The 20,335-nt window shown below is 45.8% G+C and overlaps 1 protein-coding gene across 5 annotated transcripts in view; it reads right to left on the reverse strand.

Moving 5' to 3' along the window:
* CUX2 (cut like homeobox 2) overlaps positions 1-20,335 on the reverse strand; it is a 366,464-nt gene that overhangs the window by 6,991 nt on the left and 339,138 nt on the right. For all 5 annotated transcript variants that reach the window (XM_072600459.1, XM_072600460.1, XM_072600461.1 and 2 more), the window contains 4 exons: positions 17,647-18,449; positions 16,130-16,289; positions 4,331-4,600; positions 1,562-1,750 (listed from right to left, as the gene is read on the reverse strand). In XM_072600459.1, the coding sequence (XP_072456560.1) occupies positions 1,562-1,750; positions 4,331-4,600; positions 16,130-16,289; positions 17,647-18,449 (1,422 nt within the window). The remainder of the gene's footprint in view (positions 1-1,561; positions 1,751-4,330; positions 4,601-16,129; positions 16,290-17,646; positions 18,450-20,335) is intronic.

Consider the following 20,335-nt stretch of genomic DNA (forward strand, 5'->3'; position numbering starts at 1 on the left):
ATGTATGTCTCTTTATCCAATCATTTATCTTTTTATCTATCATCAATCAATGTATCTATCCATTTCTCTATTCAATCTATCTATCCATCATCCATCTATCATCCATTCATCTATCCATCCATCCATCATCCTTCTGTCTCTGTCTCTCTCAGACAAGATGTGATTTTATTTGCATTTTATCTTCCTGTGAGCAAACTCCCTCCACCAATATAGATCAATAGCTGTGCTTCATCTTATCCCCTTAGAGAGTTGTCTGGGCCACTGAGCAAGTTCTGTGACTTCTCCACACACGATGGGTCAGAGGCAAGACTAGAAAGTAGGCCTTTCTGTGCCCCAAGATTGGCTTTCTCTTCACTGTACCACTCTACTTTTCCAAAGGTATCATCAGGAGGAGAAACACTCGGAAAAGGAAGTATCATGAAGGGAAGCATCATGAACTTTAAATGAGGTATGGCTGATGTGGAAACAGCCCTTCCTTCTACCCTGGAACCCTTTGAATGAGAAAAGACCTAGAGGAGGGTTTCTTAACTTGGGGTCCCCTAGATTTCAGGAGGTCTGTGGATGGGGAAAAATTACATCTTCATTTTCACTTACCTCTTACTGAATTTTCATCTTACTTAGAATCTCCATCCATTAAAAATGAAGGTAATAAACTGTTCTTCTGAGAAGGGGCCTGTGGGCTTCAGTAGGCTGCCAGAGGGGTTCATGACATAAAGAAGGGGAAGAAACCCTGGTCTGGGGGATGACCTCCAATGTGTCAGGTGGGAAGATTGGTAGGAAGATGGGGACAAGCACCATATTGGGCAGGAAAATCTTGATGGGTTGTGAGCTATGTTGGTGTATGGAGTGCAGGGAGTGGCCCCATTGTTACTATCACAGATACAGGAATGATGATGATGATGAGGAGGAGGATGATAATGCTGAGAAGCAGCTTGGCATAATGAACATCAAGTTATCCTCAGAGTCAAAAAGGCAGGTTCAAGTCTCATCTCTGACCCATGCTGGAGGTGTGTTCCTGTGCAAATCACTTAACTCCTTAGTGTCCTCAGGCACCTCTCTAGACTATAAGTTGCAGAGCAAATACCAGTATGCCTTGCTGGAGGAAGTTTGTTGCCTGGGAGTTCCCTATGCCAATGAAATCCTCAGTCTAGTACATTCCACTTTCACCCCTCACACTTCTCCTCCCAAACCAGCCAGGTTATTTGGGTTGTAGATATAGTTAGGAAGGATCAGGGTGGTCATCTTTTCCAAATCCCTTCATTTTACAAAGGGAGAAGCTGAGATCTGGAAAGCTGAAATGATTTCCCAGGGTCACACAGGAATTATATGTGGTAGAACAGCAATTCAAACTCAGGTTCTGCTCTCGGTAGTAAGGAAAGTGTTTGTGAAACTGAGAGTATAGCCTAATTCCATACTCTTATTACTGACATCAGTTATTATCATTGTCAGAACCTAGGCCAACCAACTTGATTTGATTCTGGGGGTGGGGTGGGGTGTGGAGAATTGAAGCCCAGAGAAGATAATAGGATCTTTCTCTCCCAATCTGCCACCCAAATCTTACCTTTCTTCTCCATCTTCTTCATGTCTCGGAGTTTCTCCACATTGTGGGGGTCATTCAGCCAGAGCTGCATCCGCACAAAGGGCTCTCTCCCCTTCAAGCTAAGCTTGTGCCATGGTTTGGGGCGGGACAGGAGGTCAGACACTGAACCCTGTGTCAAGCCCAAGATGCTCTCCCCAAAGAGCCGCTGACCTAAGTGTGGGAAGGGAGGACTCCATCAGGATCCTTAGAAGCCCCCTTCTAAGAGGGGGAGATGTGTATATTTCAGGGCACCCCTTCAGACCCCCACCCTCATCACTAGAGTTAATAAGGGAAGTTCTGGTCCAACATAAGCCCAAAATAAGCTCATCCCCAGGGAACATTCTATTGGGCAGAAGGGAGGTTGATGAGTATTAATTTAATGATGACTTCTTGTAAATTTTTTACAAATAAACAAGCAAACGAATAAATGAACAAATGAATGAGCGACATCTTTAACTTGCCAAGGTATGCAACCCCCGCCCCTTTTAAAACTCACTCTCCTGGGGGGCAGGCAGCGCAGATGACTGGTCCAGGTTCACACAGCTCAGATGGAGCGAGGATCGGAGCCCAGGGATCTGAGCTGCTTTTCTTTTCTCTGTTTTTGATTTCCTCAGCTAATGAGGATCAGAGGCGGGACTCAGTCAATTAATCAACAGGCACCTGTTCTCTAGACTCCAAGTCCATAAAGGTCTGAATGCCTCCTGAGTGCCCCAGCCCTGGTCTGGGCTGATCTGGGTCAGGCAGCATGGCACAGGGACATGGGGTTTGGAGTCAGAGGAACTGGGCTTGAATTCTGCTGTTCTCATTTATGCTTTGTGTGATCTTGGGTCAGTCACTGCTTTGGACCTCAGTTTCCTCATTGTTAAACGTTGGACCATACGGGGTCTAAGGTTCCTTTTGGCTACAGAGCTGTGAGTCTATACGTCAAGGCAAATAGTATAAAGTGCTTATCATGTGCCAGGCAGTATTCCATGTGCTGGGAACACACATGGACACACACACACCTGCAATGCACACACACATACAACACACACACACATCATACACACACCACATACCTACAGGCACACACATACACACAATATACACATATGTAATACACATAAATACAGGCACACAACATATAAATACACAGTTGTTTAGACCTTTCAGTCATGTCCAACTCTCCATGACCCCATTTGGGGTTTTCTGGCAAAGGAGTGGCTTGCCATTTCCTTCTCTAGCTCATTTTACAGATGAGGAAACTGAGGCAGGCAGGGTGAAGTGACTTGACCAGGGTCACACAGCTAGTAAGTGTCTGAGGCTGGATTTGAACTCAGGTTCTCCTGAGTCCAGACCTGGCACAACACACACATAATACACATACATGCAAGCACACATAGACATAAATACATAACACACACAACATAATAAACACGTATAATACATACACACAACACACATTCACACAGGCACACACATACACAATCTATGCACATATGCTATCTATGTGTGTATATGTTTATATATGTACACACATAGATATGCACATAATACCCACCCACAATACATGTAAACACAAATAACACACACATGCTCACAACAAACACACATGTAATACACAAGGCGTATATTTACACACATGCAACACATAAACACACAATACATATACCCACATATACACAACACACATACATATAGGCACACAATGCAATGCAAAATGCACATACACGATGCATAATTCATACACACAATGCACACATGTATACACAACACACATCAAATACACACAGACACATAATACATACACATATACAAGATGCACACACATAGCCATAGAAGCATATACACATGCACAGCACTACCCTCATCACACAATACACAGTGCACACACACACGCCACATACACACGCAGTACACAATATACACACACATGCAATAAATAAACACACAATACACATCTATCCAAGCACACACATACTATACACACAGATGGGCATGTAACAATACACACAATATATACAGATAAAGCATGTACGCAAGCCTAATACAATACGTATAGGCACACATCCACACGTATAATCCCTATACGCAACATGCACACATAAATACATACACTCATACATAGACACAGGCACACACATACACAATACTACACACATCCACACGTATAATCCCTATACACAATATACACACATAAATACACACACTCATACATAGACACAGGCACACACATACACAATACTACACACATATACATATGATAAGACACTCATCACACACATAATCCACATAGACACAGGTACACACATACATACAAGTACACAATATAATATATACACAACATACATACATACAGGCACACACAGTGCACACATATACATAATACACACGCTATACATACATACATACAAACAGACACAATACACACACAGTATACACATATAGGCACACACATATACACATAATACACTCATCACACACATAATCCACATGCACACAGGGACACACACACACACACACACACACACAGAGTTCTCTGTGTCACTTAAGCCCTCTGGCTGCCAGTTTCCTCATCTGTAAAAGGAAAGCGTTCCACACGATGCAGTTTCAGGCCTTTGCAGTTCTGGGTCTGGGATGCAAGGGCCTGGTATCCAAGGGGACAACCTCCCAACAACAGGAGAGGGCATCTGTTGGAGACAGTGTCCACCACCTGATCAGGGAGCTCTGGAGCCCCGGGGTCAAGTTCAGGCTGTTCCCTCTACTCCGTACCTAGGTTATTGTCTGTCAGCACCTCCTTGACCTTCTTGGTGATGGCATAGGTATCCAGCTCGGGGGACATGGCCACAATCTCCTGAATCCCTCCGGGGGCCTGGTTGTTGGGGTATATCTTCCCACTGAGTGTGGAGCTGGAGCGGCCTTCTGGCTGCTGATTCTCCTTGCTGCTCTCCAAAGTGAGGCTCAGGGGCTCCTGGGAGCTCTTCTCAGGCTCCCCTGGGCTGGGTGGTGGGGATGGCGTGGACCGGGCTTCTCCTGGACTCACTGTGGTGAGGCCCATGGATACAGCAGGAGAGAGAAGCGGGAGAAACAGCGGAGAAAAGGAATGAACCAAGCATTTAGGAAGTGCTTACAATGGGCCAGGTGCAGTGTCAAGTGTTAGACGTATAAACAGCAGTCACCCAGCCCCTGCTTTCAGTGAGCTCACCTTCTAATAGGGGGGAAGGGAGAGAGAGAGGGAGAGAGAGAGAGAGAGAGAGAGAGAGAGAGAGAGAGAGAGAGAGAGAGAGAGAGAGAGAGAGAGAGAGAGAGAGAGAGACAGAGAGAGAGAGAGAGAGAGAGACAGAGAGAGAGAGAGAGGGAGGGAGGGAGGGAGGGAGAGAGGGAGAGGGAGGGAGGGAGAGAGAGAGGGAGAGAGGGAGAGAGGGAGAGAGAGAGGGAGAGGGAGAGAGAGAGAAAGGGAGAGAGAGAGACAGAGACAGAGACAGAGAGGGAGAGAGAGAGAGAGAGAGAGAGAGAGAGAGAGAGAGAGAGAGAGAGAGAGAGAGAGAGAGAGAGAGAGAGAGATGAATGGTTTTAAAGTTTGCAAAGGGAAAATTTCTTTTGGGCCAAGAACTGAGCTCACATTGAGTATACAATGGCAAAGAATGAAAATTCCTCTTTACAAGGAGTTGACGTTCTCATGGGGGAGACCCAAAGTACACATAATATAAGTATATGTGAACATAATTGTAAAGGGAATAAAAGCAGAGACATAGAAAATAATTAAATCAAGGGAGTTTGGTAGGAAGGTCAACAGCAAATTTGGGGATCTGGAAAGATCATGCAGAAGGAGAAGTAAGTGTCTCTATAAGGCTGAAGTAAGGAGGGTGTGCATTCAGTGTGAAGGCAGAGAGTTGGAGGGAAGAACAGAGACAAGGCTCCAGTGTCTGGATCAGAGTGCAAGAGGGTGACTAACATCCACGGGGAGTTATTAATAATGATAAATATTAAAAATAATTAGTAGAGTTAGGTGGTACAGTGGATAGAGTGCCAGGTTTGGAGTCCAGAGGATCAGAGTTCAAATCCAGCCTAGAATCTTACTAGCTGTGTGACCCTGCGCAAGTCACTTCATCTTGTTTACCTCAGTTTCCTCATTTGTAAAATGAGCTAGAGAAGGAAATGGCAAAGTACTCCAGTGTCTTTGCCAAGAAAATCCCAACTGGTCAAGACTGAAAAATGACTCAGAGATTACAAATATCCACTGAGTTTGGAACAGTGGGTTGGGGTCACGTTATGAAGAGCTTTAACAGAGAGGCCTTTAACAGACCTTCCTTTAACAGGGTGCCATGCAAGGTGTAGAAGGGACTGGAGGGGAGAGAGGCTTGAGACAGGGAGACAAAAAGGAAGCTGTTCAACAAGTCCAAGTGAGAGGGGTTGAGGGGATGTGAGTGAAGGCGGCCATTGCAGGAGCAGAGATGAGGGATAGGATGGGAGAGATTAGGAAGGTAGAAACTGTAAGATCTGAAAGCTGTTTGAATGGGGGTGGGGAGGAGGGAGAAGCAGAGAATATGGTGAAGATGGTGAACCTGGGACACTGAAATGATAATGGTACCTTCTTCAGAAATAGGAAAGTTCGGCAGATGGAGGGTTTGGGGAAAAGAAAATGAGCTCAGGTTTGGATATGCCGAGTTTGGGATGTCTCCTAGACATCCATTGTGGAATAACTAGTGAGTAATTGGTGGTGTGGGGTTAAAGATCAGGGAAGAGACTAGGGCCAGTTATAGAAATGTGGGAGTAATATGTAAGAAGGAAATGGTTAAACCTGTGGGAGCTGATGAAGAGGGTGAGAGAGAGAGAGGGAGAGAGAGAGACAGACAGACAGACAGACAGAGGGCAGAGACAGAGAGACAGGGAGAGAGAAATGGAGAGGAGTAGAAAGATGGAGAAAGAGAAAAGGAAGAGAGGGAGGGAGAGATAGAGAGACTGAGAGACACAGAAACAGAGACACAAACACAGAAAAAGACAGAGTGAAGAGAGAGAGAAGAGGGCCTAGGACAGAGTGTTGGCACTCCCCCCTAGTTAGGGGTGTCACATGGATGATGAGCCACTAGAGGACACTGGGAAGCAGTAATCAGACACATAGGCGGAGAGTCAGGAGACAGCAGTGTCATGAAACCTGAGAGAGGTGAGACCACCCCTGAGCCAAGGGTGGTCAGCAGTACCCCATGCAGCACATAGGAGGAGAAAAGACCCAGCACATCTGGCAATTAAGAGAGGAGTTTTGGTAGAGTGATGAGGTTGGGATCCCCATTTTACAGGGCTAAGGATGTATTGATAAAAGAGGAAGTGGAAGCAGAATGTAGATTGCTTTTTCACACAGTAGGTGCTTAATAAAGGCTTCCTGTCTGATTAGATGATCCAATGACATTATCTTACGGAAGACGCCAAGGTGAGGTAGACACCATGGTTATTATCCCCATTTTACAGATGAGAGACCAGAGGCTTAGATGAGTTGCCTATGGTCACACAGCCTGTAGGCTTCTGGGGTGGGATTCTAAGCCTGGTCGCTGGCTTCCAGTGCTGAAATCCACCTGATACATCACATTGCCTCTCTTTCATTAAGTTCCCATTTTCATCTTGCATGGAAGATGACAGAAGGCAGTGTGACCCAGAATCAAGGGAGCTGTATGACCCTGGGTATGTCACTTCCCTTTCTTGGGAGCTCAATTTCCCCATCTACAGATGGCATTGGAGGTCCTTTCTAGCTCTAGAGCTATGAACACAGGCCCCTCAAACCCCTCAGTAAGGAGGGCTTTGGTTTCAGACACAGAGACAAAGCTGGAAAGCTGACCCTTGAAGTCCTGTTGCCTCGGTAACCCCTTTCCCCCAGCACTTGCTGATGTCATTTGGTTCCTGTGGTGTCCACTTCCCAAGGGAAGCCTGGAGGAAGCTTCTTAGTGTCTGTACTGTCTCTGATAGAGCCTTGAAAAAGGCAGGGGTTGGGAGGTGGGAAGGAGTCTTAGTGTCTGGGCAAGGTCCCTCTCAGGCCTGTCGATTTAGAGAACTGTAGACATAGGGATGGAAGGGACCTCTAGTCTGACCCTCTCATTTTACAGATGAGGAAACTGAGGCACAGAGGGGTTAAGTGACTTGGCTAATGTCCAACAGTAAGACCACAGGAGTGTAGTTCTAGAGCTGACAGGGACCTTAGAGGCCATCTGGTTAAACCCCATCATTTTATTATTTTTTATCCTTTAAATTTTTTTAATCAATCAACAAATATTTATTAAACACCTACCATATGCCAGGCACAAGGCATCCATCCAAATACACAAGGCTTGCCCTCAAGGAATTGGCATCCTCCAGGGGGACTGATGGGTGTCCAAAGATAAGCATATGGAAGCTATAGACATGCAAAGTCATTTGGAGGTGGGTGATGGACACTGCTACTCAGTGGGAGACGGGACAGGTCTCTCCTAGGAGACACAACATGAGCTAAGCTTGGGAACTAGGTGTATGCCAGGAGGGGCAACCCTTCTCATCTTACAGATGAGGAAACTGAGGTCCAGAGAGGTTAAGTCACATGCCCAAAGCGATGCAGGTAGGATGTGTTGGAGATGAGATCTGAACGCAGCTCCTTTGATTCTTAAGCCAGCTCTCTTCCACCAGATTGCCAGCAATGAAAAGTTTTATTTTTTTGGGAGGGGGTTCTTCCTCTGAACTCCCCAGAGGTTTTGGGCTGTGGGCTGAGAAGTGCCAAAGTCTCCCCACCAAAAACCAAAAGGCAGCTTTTTCAAACTAATTCCCCCAGAGAGGAGAGCGTGACAGCCACAGAAGAGAAAGAAAACCAGATAATTAACATAAAGAGACCAGTGCGATTTCCATATTTCAGGCAGAACGCCAGCCACGTCTGATGAGCTGACTTTCAAGACCATTTTTGACAAAACGTTGGAGAGAGCTGGAGGACAGCCTTATCTTGTAGAACATACTAATTAAAGGGCCAGCAAGTAAGTCGAAAGTGTCAGCACAGTGTGCTGGGGAAGATGTATGGGACAGACAGGGGAGAGATGGCAGGGGATGCCTCCTTGGATTAACCGGAAGATGCTATGGGTTGAATAAAACCCGAGAGGAAAAGGAGAAAGGAAAGGGGAGGGGGGAGAGGAGAAATAGAAGAGAAGGTGACAGACAGAGACAGAGGGGGAGGGACAGAGACAGAAAGCTCAGGTTCGAGAGATGGAAAAACAGGAGACGGTGAGACAGACACAGAGAAAGAGAGAGAGGATGGGCTTGGGGGATGGAAGAAAGGGAGAGAAGGTAAGAAAATGAGAGAAAGAAGAGAGAGAGAGAGAGAGAGAGAGAGAGAGAGAGAGAGAGAGAGAGAGAGAGAAGAATGACAGAGGAGAGAGGGAGGGACGGAGAGGGAGAGACAGAGACAGAGACAGAGACAGAGGAGACACACAAATAGAGACAGAGGAGGGAGAAAGAGATTGAGAAATCAAGATAAAGAAATAGGGAGAGAAGGGGAGACTAAGAAAGGGAAAGAGGATGAGATAGAAAAGGAGATGGGGAGGGGAAGAGAGAGACAGACAGACAGGGACACAGAGAGAGACAGAGAAGAAAGGAGGGGAGAGAGAGCAGAGAGAGAAAAGGGGGGAAGAAAGACAGACAGAGAGAGAAGAAAAGAGAGGAGATAAAAAGAGAAAGAAGGGGGGACAGAGAGACAGACTGAGTGAGACTGAGAGAGATTTTCTCTTCTACTTAAGAATTCCAAGATGACAAATACAGAAGTGTCTGGGATATTTATTATGCACAATGTGGGCATTTCTAATGAGGCAAGTTAATTAAAATAAGAGATGTGACAAAGGGTTCCTTGGCAAGTGGAAGGAGCTGGATGCTTAGTTAATAGTCCTTCTCCTCCCCCACATCCGGCACACGGTCCCCCCTGTAGCTCAGTCTTTCCATTTCCATGGACACCAGCCCCTCTGGGGAGGCCTGCTAGGTGGTGGGTATGGCCCGAAGTAGGGGAAGATCCAGAGGATGAGGTGAGAGAGGGGAGTCCCAGGATGGCTCAGGGAAGACAGGGAGGGGGCTCTCTTCTCCATCTGGAGAAGGGTGGGCTAAGGTAGTCCCAGAGAGCATGTCATGCGAAGCAATCTTGAAATATTAACAACAAATGACAAATGTGCAAAAGATTCTCTGGGATCCAATCACCAGCCTGTAATGGACTGCGGAGTCCCGTGCCCCATCCCTCTGCCTTGAGGCCAACCCATTCTGGCCAGCTGGGATTTATCTATCTTCATTTCAAAGCCTAGCAGGAAGGAGAAATCCCGCTGGCCCCACCTCCCAGGAGCTATGGGACAGCCAGCTGTGAAGTGCTCTTTAAGGGAAAGGCCCTTCTGCTAAGCTTCACATCTGGAATGCAGCCAAACACTGCAAGGCCCAGGCATGCAGCTGCATGAGTCCGATGCCAGTTTTGGGCATTGTCTGGGACTCACTCGGTTCCCAAAGACTTCCTGAGTGCTTTGCATAATGTAGGTTCTTCTGGGTGGGAGCCAATCTGCTCTTAGCACACAGGATGTCAAGGTCAAGAGAATCCAGAACCCAATTCTCTGAGGCAACAGCTTACTACTACCTGTGTGATCTTGGGCAAATTCCACCCGCCCCTCCCTGCTGTAGAGGCCACAGTTTCTCCATCTGTAAAATGAGGGAAATCAAACTAGACTACTTCTAAGGTCCCTTCCAGCTAAGTGGCGCAGGGTAAAGAATGCTAGACTTGGAGTCAGAAAGACCTGAGTTCAAGTCCAGTTTCAGACACTTACTGGCTGTATGACCCTGGCCAAGTCACTTATCCTCTGCCTCATAATACCTCTCAGGATTGTTGAGAGTAGAAAAATAAGATGACAGTTGTAACGTGCCTTGAAAACCTCAAAGGGCTAAGTAAATGCTATTACTATTATTTCTATAATCCTATGAGTCCCGGTCTCCTCAAGTTCTCTTGAATCCCCAACTATTTTTCAGATAAACTTCTAACATCTACTCGTAAGCCTTCCTCTTGTACATAAGAAGTCGATTTCTTAAACTGCAGTAAAAGATTTGACTTTTTATCAAGACTTGATTTATCGTCCTTAACTTTCATCACAGTTGCAGCCCAAAGTTGCATGCTGGCTATGTCTTTTTGAATCATAATTCATTCAGTACATTAATTTTCCTTCTTAGCTCTGTGTCATTTGCAAAGTTCATAAGCATGTTGATCTATACCTTTATCTAAGGCATTGGTCTTGTACTTGTGTCTCGGGCTCATTTATGGTGCGTGTGTGCATGCGTGCGTGTGTGTGTGTGATCTAGACCTGTGATTTGGATCAGCATGGGAAACTTCAGGCTTGAAAACTCCACCCAGGGCTACAGATCAGTCTTTTCCTATCTCCACATCTTTCTTCTTAACATTTTCCCACCCTAAGAATATTTTCCCCATCTCTCCAAACTTTACTCACCTGTTGAGTCCCTCCATTTCTCTAACTCTTCCAGGACTACTCTTGGCCACAGGAATAATATCTCTCATTTCTATAGCACTTTAATGAGGACAGTGCTTTTTTTATCAACTGTGGGAGGAAGTGAATATTATCCCCATTTTATAGATGAGGAAATCAGGGCTCAGAAAAATAATAGGATTCTAAGTTTGGAGATGGACAGGATCTTCATGGTCAATGGGTCTAGCCCTTTCATTTTATGGATTAAGAAACTGAGGCACATAGAGAAGTGACTTACCTAGGGTCACATATTGACAAATGTAAGAGATTGTATTTGAATCCAGGCCCCTTGATCTGAAAGCTTTTTGAATTCCAGGATATTGCTTTCCTGTTCTGAACTCCAAGAACACTTATCTGTACACCTTGTTTGGGAATTCCTTATGCACTCCTTTGTAGCACCTTTCACACTTTTGTATTTATTTCAAGGTTAACAGGGGGTAATGTGTCTGTGGTTCAGTTTGTTGTCGTTCAGTCATTTCAGTCTTGTCTGACTCCTCCAAACTCTGGAGTTTTTTTGGAAAAGATACTGAAGTGGTTTGCCATTTCCTTCTTCAGCTCATTTTACAGATGAAGAAACTGAGGCAAATAGGATGAAGTGATTTGCCCCGGGTCACATAGCTAGTAGTGTCTGAGTCTGGATTTGAACTCAGATTCTTCTGACAGCAGACTTGGTGCTCTATCTACTGCCTCACCTAGCTACTCCTTTTAAAAAAGGAGATTTTTAAAAAAAATTATTTAGTTTTCAGAATTCTACAATCACTAGGGGATGATTATTGTTCAGTCATGTCTGACTCTTCATGATCCTATTCAGGAAATTTCTTGATACTGTAAAGATAAATCCATCGCGTGTCATAAGTATAGGAAGGGGGAGTTCAAGATGGCTAGATAGCAGCCCATCTGAAAAACATCTGTGGGTAGTTCTGATGGACGCAAGCACAACATGATTCAGCTCTGTCATGCAACCCAGAAAACGGGTACAAAATTAAACTGAACCGCATTCATTATAGGAGGCAGTGTCCAGGACTAGGCTGGTAATAGTTCCACTGTGCTCTGTTGGTCTGGCCATATCGGCATGGAATCCTCTGCTTTGTTCTGGGGGCCACATTTTAGAAAGGACACATAATCTGGAGTGTGTCCATAGGAAGGGACCTCTTTTTGTCTCTTTTTGTATCCCTACAAACTTAGCACAATGTTGTTTGGTCATTTTAGTTCTGTTTGATTATTCATGACCTCATTTGGGGTTTTCTTTGCAAAGATACTGGAGGGGTTTGCCATTTCCTTCTCCAGCTCATTTTACAGGTGAGGAAACTGAGGCAAAGGGGATTAAATGACTTTGTCCAGGGTCACACAGCTAGTAAGTGTCTGAGGTTGGATTTCAACTCTTGAAGATGAGTCTTCCTGCCTCCAGGCTGGGTGCTCTATGCATTACGGGGCCATCTAGTGTCCCCACCTTATTATCATCAGTCCTAAATTCCAGCCTATCAAGATTTTTTGGAACCTATCTCTCATCCTGTGGCCTGCTTTGAGTCCTATGCACATTTGATAAGTATAAAATTCATGCCTTTGTTCAAATTACTGGTTTTTGTGTCTAGGTGTCATCTCCCATTTTTTGGTCTAGACCTGTGATTTTATCAGTGTAGGGAATTCCAGGTGGGAAAACTGCCTCCAATGAGGAGGGATTCAGCAACTTCTCTGTAGCCTATAGGATGAGAGAGTTGGAGGTGGACACTGACAGTTAAATGACTCGCCCAGGGTCACCCACAATTTCCTAAATTCAAATTCAGTCCCCATTCACCATTCTATACTTATCTCCCCTATCAGACTATAATGTAAGCTCCTTGAGAGTAGGAACCATGTCTTATACTTTGTGATATCACCTAGGAGTAAAGGTGGTACACCTGGGAAAATTAGGTGGCTTAGTGGATAGAGTGCCAAACCTAGAGTCAGGAAGACCTGAGTTCAAATCCAGCCTGAGACATTTACTAGCTGTGTGACCCTGGGCAAGTCACTTAACCCTCTTTGTTGTTTGAGGAACCCTCAGTTTTCTCATCTGTAAAATGAACTGAAGAAGGAAATGACAAATCACTCCAGTATTTTTGACAAGAAAACCCCAAATGGGGTCATGGAAAGTCAGACAAACTAAAAATGACTGAACCACCACAACAAAGAGTGTCAATGGATAGAACACCAGACCTGAAGTTATTTAACCTCTCTCAGCCTCAGTTTCCTCATTGTAAAATAAGGATAACAATAATACCTACTTCCCATGGTTGTTGTGGGTATAAAATTAGGTAACATTGGTCAAGTTCTTTGCAAACCTTAAATCTATTATAGTCATAATATATTAAATTGCTAGCTATTATGAAATATGTATTGATTTGACTTATCAGTCTCCTCTCCCGTCTCCCAATAAGTGAAGCATAGGATCCTTAAGCAAGTGTCTACACCATCCAAGCTGATCTACGTCTATAAAACAGAGATATAGGGCAGTGATGTGCCCTTAGGACAAAAAAGATTTCTTCAGACCTGATGCCAATTGACTTCACATTTCTGGATACTTTATAATTTGTTATTTTAAAGGGCAAATTTGGGACTCTCGTATCTATCTTTTAGCCCAAAGCACTGGATGGTTTATGTAGGAATCATCCAGTTGTACTGCCCTATACTTGTTTTTAGTGGGCCATACTAAAGACATGTCCATCTCAACAGGTAAATCCCTCCTCACTTCTAGCCTATGTCATCTCTTCCTCTTGGAGGCAGCATCCACATCTGTTCATCTTTCACTTCCTTTACTTCCTCTTTAGGCCAAGGTAAATTCATTTCCCACTCTCTTATGTGGGTTCTGAGTTGGCTCATACCCAAGGATGGGTTCCTGCTGAAGTAGGGAGCATTTAAGATGATGCCTGACTGAGGCAGCATTTGGCCTCAGTTCCAGGCATCCCATTGTAGGAAGGACATTGATTAACTGATGGGGCTTCAGAGGATGATAGATTCAGAGCTGGATGAGACTACCCAGTCCAACCACTTTCCTTAAAGGCAGGTGACCAGAGCCTTGAATTCATGCTATGTGGGGACTGCTTCAAGGAAGAGATGAGAGAGGGGGAACATGCTTTCTGGGGATCAGAATCTGAGGGACTGTTACACAGAAGAGGGATCTGGCTTGTCCTGTTTGTCTCCCGAGAGGACAGAACAAGGAACAATGCATTGGTCCAAGCTGCCAAAAAGGGAGATTTTGGCTCAACGAAAGTGAGAACGAGTCAGAGGAGCTGTCCAGCTAGGAGGATTCTGCAAGTCTTTGACCTAGGTCTTCCCGTAGAGGGCAGTGTGGTGCAACAAAAGGACAACCCAGTCACTTGGAAGACTAAGATTGGAATCTTATTTTTTGAGTGGTATAGGCGTGCCCCATATTTGTCTAGGTCTGTTTCCTCATCGGTAAAACGAGGTGGGCTGCACTAGATGGCTGAGAGCAGGGGTTCTTATCCTTTTGAGAATCATGGGTCACTTTGGCAATCTGGTGAAACCTATGGACCCCTCCTCAGAATCCACTTATTATTTAAAAGCATAAAGATCTTTTCTTCTTTTTTTCCCACCAGTCTCAAATTCTCCCTTCCCCCACCTTTCCCTCACCCAGTGAGAAGGCAAAAGCCCTTCAAACCTAACAAATACATATAGTCATGCAAAACACATGTTGGCATTAGCCATGTTAGAATAATGTTTTTAAATGCAGAAAATAAAACACGTAGGATTCCAAGAATATCCAACTATATTCAAACACAGCAATCAGAATATTAAAAATAATCCAACAAGAAGTTCCTGGACTCCAGGTAAAACCTGTAAGGTCTGAATGAAAGTCTAGGATCCTCCAGGCATTAATTTCTTCATCAGTAAAACAAGAGGGTTGGACCAGAAGGCTTTGCAGGTCTTTTTTAGGTCTTTCATTGGGATTCTTTGTTGTTTCTCCCCCATTGGTCAGTTGGTTGTCCTCATCTCTGCTCAATTTTTTTTTTTCTGGACATTTTGTCTCATCCAAGCAACTAGGTAGCCCAGTGGATAGAGTGCTGGGTTTGGAGTCAAGAAGACCTGAGTTCAGATCCTGCCTTAGATATTTACTAACTGTGTGAGATTGGTTAAGACATGTTATTTATCCATAAAATGGGGATAATAGCACCTGCCCATCAGGGATGTTGTGAGGACTGAGTGACAGAACATATGGAGAGTGTTGAGCAAAGCTTAAAGTACTTTGTGTTGGCTATTACTGATAGCATTCTGACCATCCTAGAATCATGAAATTTCAAAGTTGGAAGAAATGGCAAAGGCCATTTAGTGCAATCTGTGACTGAGCTAGGGGCAGCTAGGTGGCGCTGAAGTGGATAGAGTACTGGCCTTGGAGTCAGGAGGATCTGAGTTAGAATCCAGCCTCAGATACTTACTAGCTGTGTGACCCTGGGCAAGTCACTTAACTGTTTGCTTCAGTTTCTCATCTGTAAAATGAGCTAGAGAAGGAAATGGCAAACCACTTCAGTACCTCTGCCAAGAAAACCCAAATGAGATCATGATGAGTCAGACATGACTGAAATATTACTGAGCTACAACAACCCCTACAAGTGGGAATCCAAATTCGGTTTGAAGACACGCCCCTCTCTCTCCCTAGAAAAGGGGGAACTCACTACCTGAAAAGGCAGCCCTCTTCATTTTAAAATCTACTTAGATTTGCCACTGAGCTCCTGACAATATCTAACCTAAACTCCTGACCTCCTAGCTCTCTTCTTTATTCATAACTCATTTCATCACCATCTGTGGTCTCTGAAATGAGAGGGAGTAGAAAGAACACTGGCCTGGGATTCAGAGGACCTGGGTTAAAATTCTGCCCCAATCCTGTTTACTGCTTATGTGACCTTAATCAAGTTACCAGACCTCAGTTTCCCCATCTGTAAAATGAGAGGGTTGGAATACATGCTTTCTGAGGTCCCTTCTGGCCCTAGAGCTATGACCCTATGAGGTAGAAGGTTTGAAACTCTGGGCCAAGCTCCCTCCTGCCTGGCTCCCACCAGCCCCTGGGACTTACCCTGAGTGGGGTTGGGCTGCTGGCTGATGCCCTGGCCCAGCTGATCCGTGAGCCAGAGTTGCATCCGGATAAATGGTTCACGCCCCTTCTGCGTCAGCTTGCTCCATGGTTTGGGCCGGGAGAGCATGTCACTCACACTGCCTTGGGACAAGCCCAGCACCTGGGGGGATGGGGAGGACGGACAGTCAGCAGGGTCTCCATGATCAGGCCCTCCCACCCCCCTTTCCTGGCCCAGTCTAGGCCATTCTCAGGCCCACTGAAGGGGACTTTAGGGCTTCCCCTGTGGCTGCTCTGGGACAAGGTCCTGGACAGAATAACCTCCAGGTTGGCTTGGTCTATACTGGACCAGAGAACCCTCAAGGCATTATGCTTAGGTTCTTCAGAGAGTCTGTATGTCCCCTGCTCTTCAAGAATGCAAGCTTCTTGAGGACGGACTTTCATTTTTGTAGCTCCAGTGTTGAGCACATAGTAGGTGCTTTGTAAATATATTTTGAATGAATAAATGTAGTAACCCTTCAGCAGAATGTACACTTCTTGAGGTCTTACCTTTGTCTTTTTGTCCCTGGTGCCCATCACAGAGGTGACACATAGTAGGACATATAGTAGGTACTTAAACGTTTGTGAGTTGATTGACTGATAAATATACATCTCCCCCTATAGAATGTAAGTTCCTTGAAGGCAGGGACTGCCTCACTTTTGTATCCCTGATACCTGGCAGAGAAGCTGGCACATAGTAGGCCCTTTATGAATGTTTGCAGATTAATTGATCAATTGATTGACAAATGAACATATTTTCTCCCCCTACAGAATATAAAGTCCTTGAGGGCAGGTTCTGTCTCACCTTTGTTTTCTTGTCCTCAGTGCCTGGCACAGAGGGTAACACATAGTAAGTACTTAATAAATGTTTGTGGATTGATTGACAGACAGATGGGCATGTTTTCTCCCCCTACAGAATATAAGTTCCTTGAGGGCAGGGACTAGCTCCCCTTTGTTTATTTGGCCTCAATGCCTAGTAGAGTGCCTGGCACAGAGTAAGAAAGTCAACAAACACTTGTTGAATTGAATTGAGTTTGACCAGCTCTCAATGCTTCGGGTGCTGGAAGAAGGAGATCCATACCTCCACCCACCAGAAATCCTTGGCACTCCCTCCAAGCTCCATCCAGATCCTGCCAGGACTCTTTGGACTTCTGTAGACAAGCCAACAGCCCATGGTGAATCTAGGCAGAAACTGAAAGCCTTGGTAGCCCTGGCCCTTTAAAGGGGAATCCTTTTAGATGGGTCTCCCCAGGCTTTTCCCAGGACCATGGCCTTACTGGACAGTGACATATGGGGGAGCATGTCATGGGCCCTCCTCTATGGATTATTTTCTCTAATTGGAGAGTGTAGGTTCCCGGAAGGAGACTGTTTCTGTACTTGGTGGTGACTGCATGTCAGTGCTCAGCACACAGTCAATGCTTTTCCTTCATACTCTGTTTCATTCCCCTGCCCACCATGGAGCCCAGTATGGCAGCCCTTACCTTCTCTCCAAAGATCCTTTGGCAGATACCATTCTTGGCCAGCTTCTCCTTGACCTGTCGGGTCAGCTCCAGCGTGTCCACCTCTCGGTACATGTACATCTCATACTGCTCTGGGGTAAGGGGGGGCACGGTGGGCTTCAGGGTCCGGGGCACATAAGCTGGGTAATAGGTCAGTCGTCCACTGCCTGGAGGCTCGGAGCCAGCCCCTTCTAACTTCATCTCACCAACCCTGGGCAGCTCATCCTCCCCATTGGTGGCTGCTGGGGCCTCCTCCTCATTCACCAGGGCCTCCCCGGGCTCTCCCCGGGGCCAGGGCCTCCCATTGACTTGGCTGGAGTAGCTGGAGGAGGAGGAAGAGAGGGATGGCGAGACAGATGTGTAGGGCCGGCTGAGGACGCTGCGTTCTGAGGCCCAGTGCTGGTCGAAGTAGGAGCCAGCATCACCGATCTCAGACTTGACCTTACGGATGATGCTTTGGACAAAGGCCGCAGGGGACAGGACAGTGAGGGGGGTCTGCGTGGCACTGCTGCTGCTCACACCCAGCCCTGCGGGCCCATCCTCCTGTTTGATGTAGGCCTGGACAATATTCTGGCTTACAGCAGCTAGGGTAGGGCGCTCGGTGGGTGAGGGCGGCACTGAGCGGCCCCCGCCACGGTTGGAGGACTCCATCTCCAGCAGGGCCTGTTGCTGGGCCTGCATCTCTCGCCGTGCTTGCTCCAAGATGCTCTTAATGGCGTCTTCTGAGGTGCTGGTGCTAGTGCCATTGGGGACACTGAGTGGGATAGAGGGGTTCTTGGCCTCACCTGTTTAGGGTGTTAGAGAAGGGAAGACAGAGGTCGTGGAGGTTGGGAGGTAGGGCTGACCCTCTCAGTCATTCTCCCCCCTGGGCTCTGGTTCAGTCCAGGGGGCCAATACTGTAATTTGTTTATTATTCACCTTATTACCCATTTGGTGAATTGTCGGGGACCCACTTTTAATTCCAGGCTGAGATAAGGAGGCCATAGCCCTGCAAAAGGGGAATGGAGACCTGAGGTCTAGCCTTGGTGTTACTAATTACTAGCTCTGCATCTGGGTAAACTACTGCCTTCCTCCGGATAGTAGATTCTCCATCTCTAAAATGAGGGGGGCTCTGGCTCCAAACCTGGGCATCCTTGTTTGCCAAAGAACATTGGCCATACCCTGCAGGCAGCATTACCTTCTTGTATGTTTCAGAGCGAATGGTGAATCTCTCTCTATCCTATCACATCTAGCCTAATGTCTGGGTACATGGGGTCTGACCAGGGTAGAGATCCTTGTGAGCAGGTACTGTAAACTCAGCTCTGAGCACAGGGCTTGGCAGTAGAGTGGAACTGAAGCTAGGATTGCATTGATATAAACCAGGTGTGTCAAACTCAAAGAGAAGCAAATCCCCTGTAGCCATGTTAGAAAACCACAAACTAACATTATCTCTATGTTGTATTGTATTTTTAAAAATCATTTTGTCATGACTATCCTCCTTGGCTTCCTTTAAGTCCCAACTAAAACCTCACCTTCTACAGGAAGTCTAAAATGTGCTCCAATTCTATTACCTATTTATCCTGCCAATAGTTTTCTTTGTATATATTTGCATCTTGTCTCCCCTGTGAACTCCTTGAGGACTGCCTTTTTCCTCTTTTTGTATCTCCAGAGCTTAGCCTAGTACCTGGCACACAGCAGGCACTTAATACATGGATATTGACTGATTGAATTACATTTTAATCTGGTTGGGCTATTTTAACCCAGTGTTTGACACTTCTCATATAGAAAACTCTCAGTGAGGAAATTCCTTTTAGCAGTGCAGGTCAGTCCCTGCCCTGAAACTTAGTTCTGAAGAGTTGCCTGGAACACAGAGAGGGCAGGTTACTTGCCTGGAGCCATAAAGCTAGTATGTGGGGGAGGTGGGACTTGAACTCAGGACTTTCTAACATGGAACTAACATCTACTCACTCTTTCTCTCAACAACATAAATGATTGATTGACTGGCTGATATTTTACAGTTTGTTGACTGACTAGTTGAAGAAGGGTTCAGTGCCAAGGAAAGAGATGGTGTAGACTGGAGAAAAGAAGGTTGGATTTAAGAGTCAAAGGACCAGGGTTTGGATCCTGCCTCTGCTGGGTCAACTATGTACCACACTTCTCTGGGCCTTAGTTTCCTGCTCTAACAAATAAGGACTGGACTAGATGGTTTCTAGAGTTCCTTTCTGCTTCTATTCCCCCATGAAAGCCCTGGGGGGAGTCTCCCTGAGGCTCTCTGGTTTCTTATCCAAAAACTAAAATCTATCTTTTTCCAAAGTCCAGGCTCTGAGACCCAAGATAGCGGAAGAACAGCTCCTGTCAGAGGTTGTAGAAGTACTGGGCATTCACAGTGCATCTGGTATCCACCAGGGGGCAGCAGATGCTGCCAAACTAAATAGATCTCCCTGAAAGCTCAGGCTTTTGGGATTCTGTGGAGTTCCAGCACTTTTCATTTGACAGGGGAGAAGAGTGAGACTAGGAGTGAGCTCAGGCAGGATTTGAATTCAGGTATTACTACTCCTCAAGAGCCATTGAAGTAGCTGATCCAGGGTTATGCCAGACCTTCAAGGGGTTTTCAGGGAAGGTCCCCTGACCCGAGAATTCCGTGCCCACTTAACTCCTTGAAGTCCAAAACATTTTCACAGAGGGCCCAGTA

Source organism: Notamacropus eugenii, chromosome 4 (assembly GCF_028372415.1).
Source record: "Notamacropus eugenii isolate mMacEug1 chromosome 4, mMacEug1.pri_v2, whole genome shotgun sequence".
In the NCBI taxonomy this organism is placed as follows: domain Eukaryota; kingdom Metazoa; phylum Chordata; class Mammalia; order Diprotodontia; family Macropodidae; genus Notamacropus; species Notamacropus eugenii.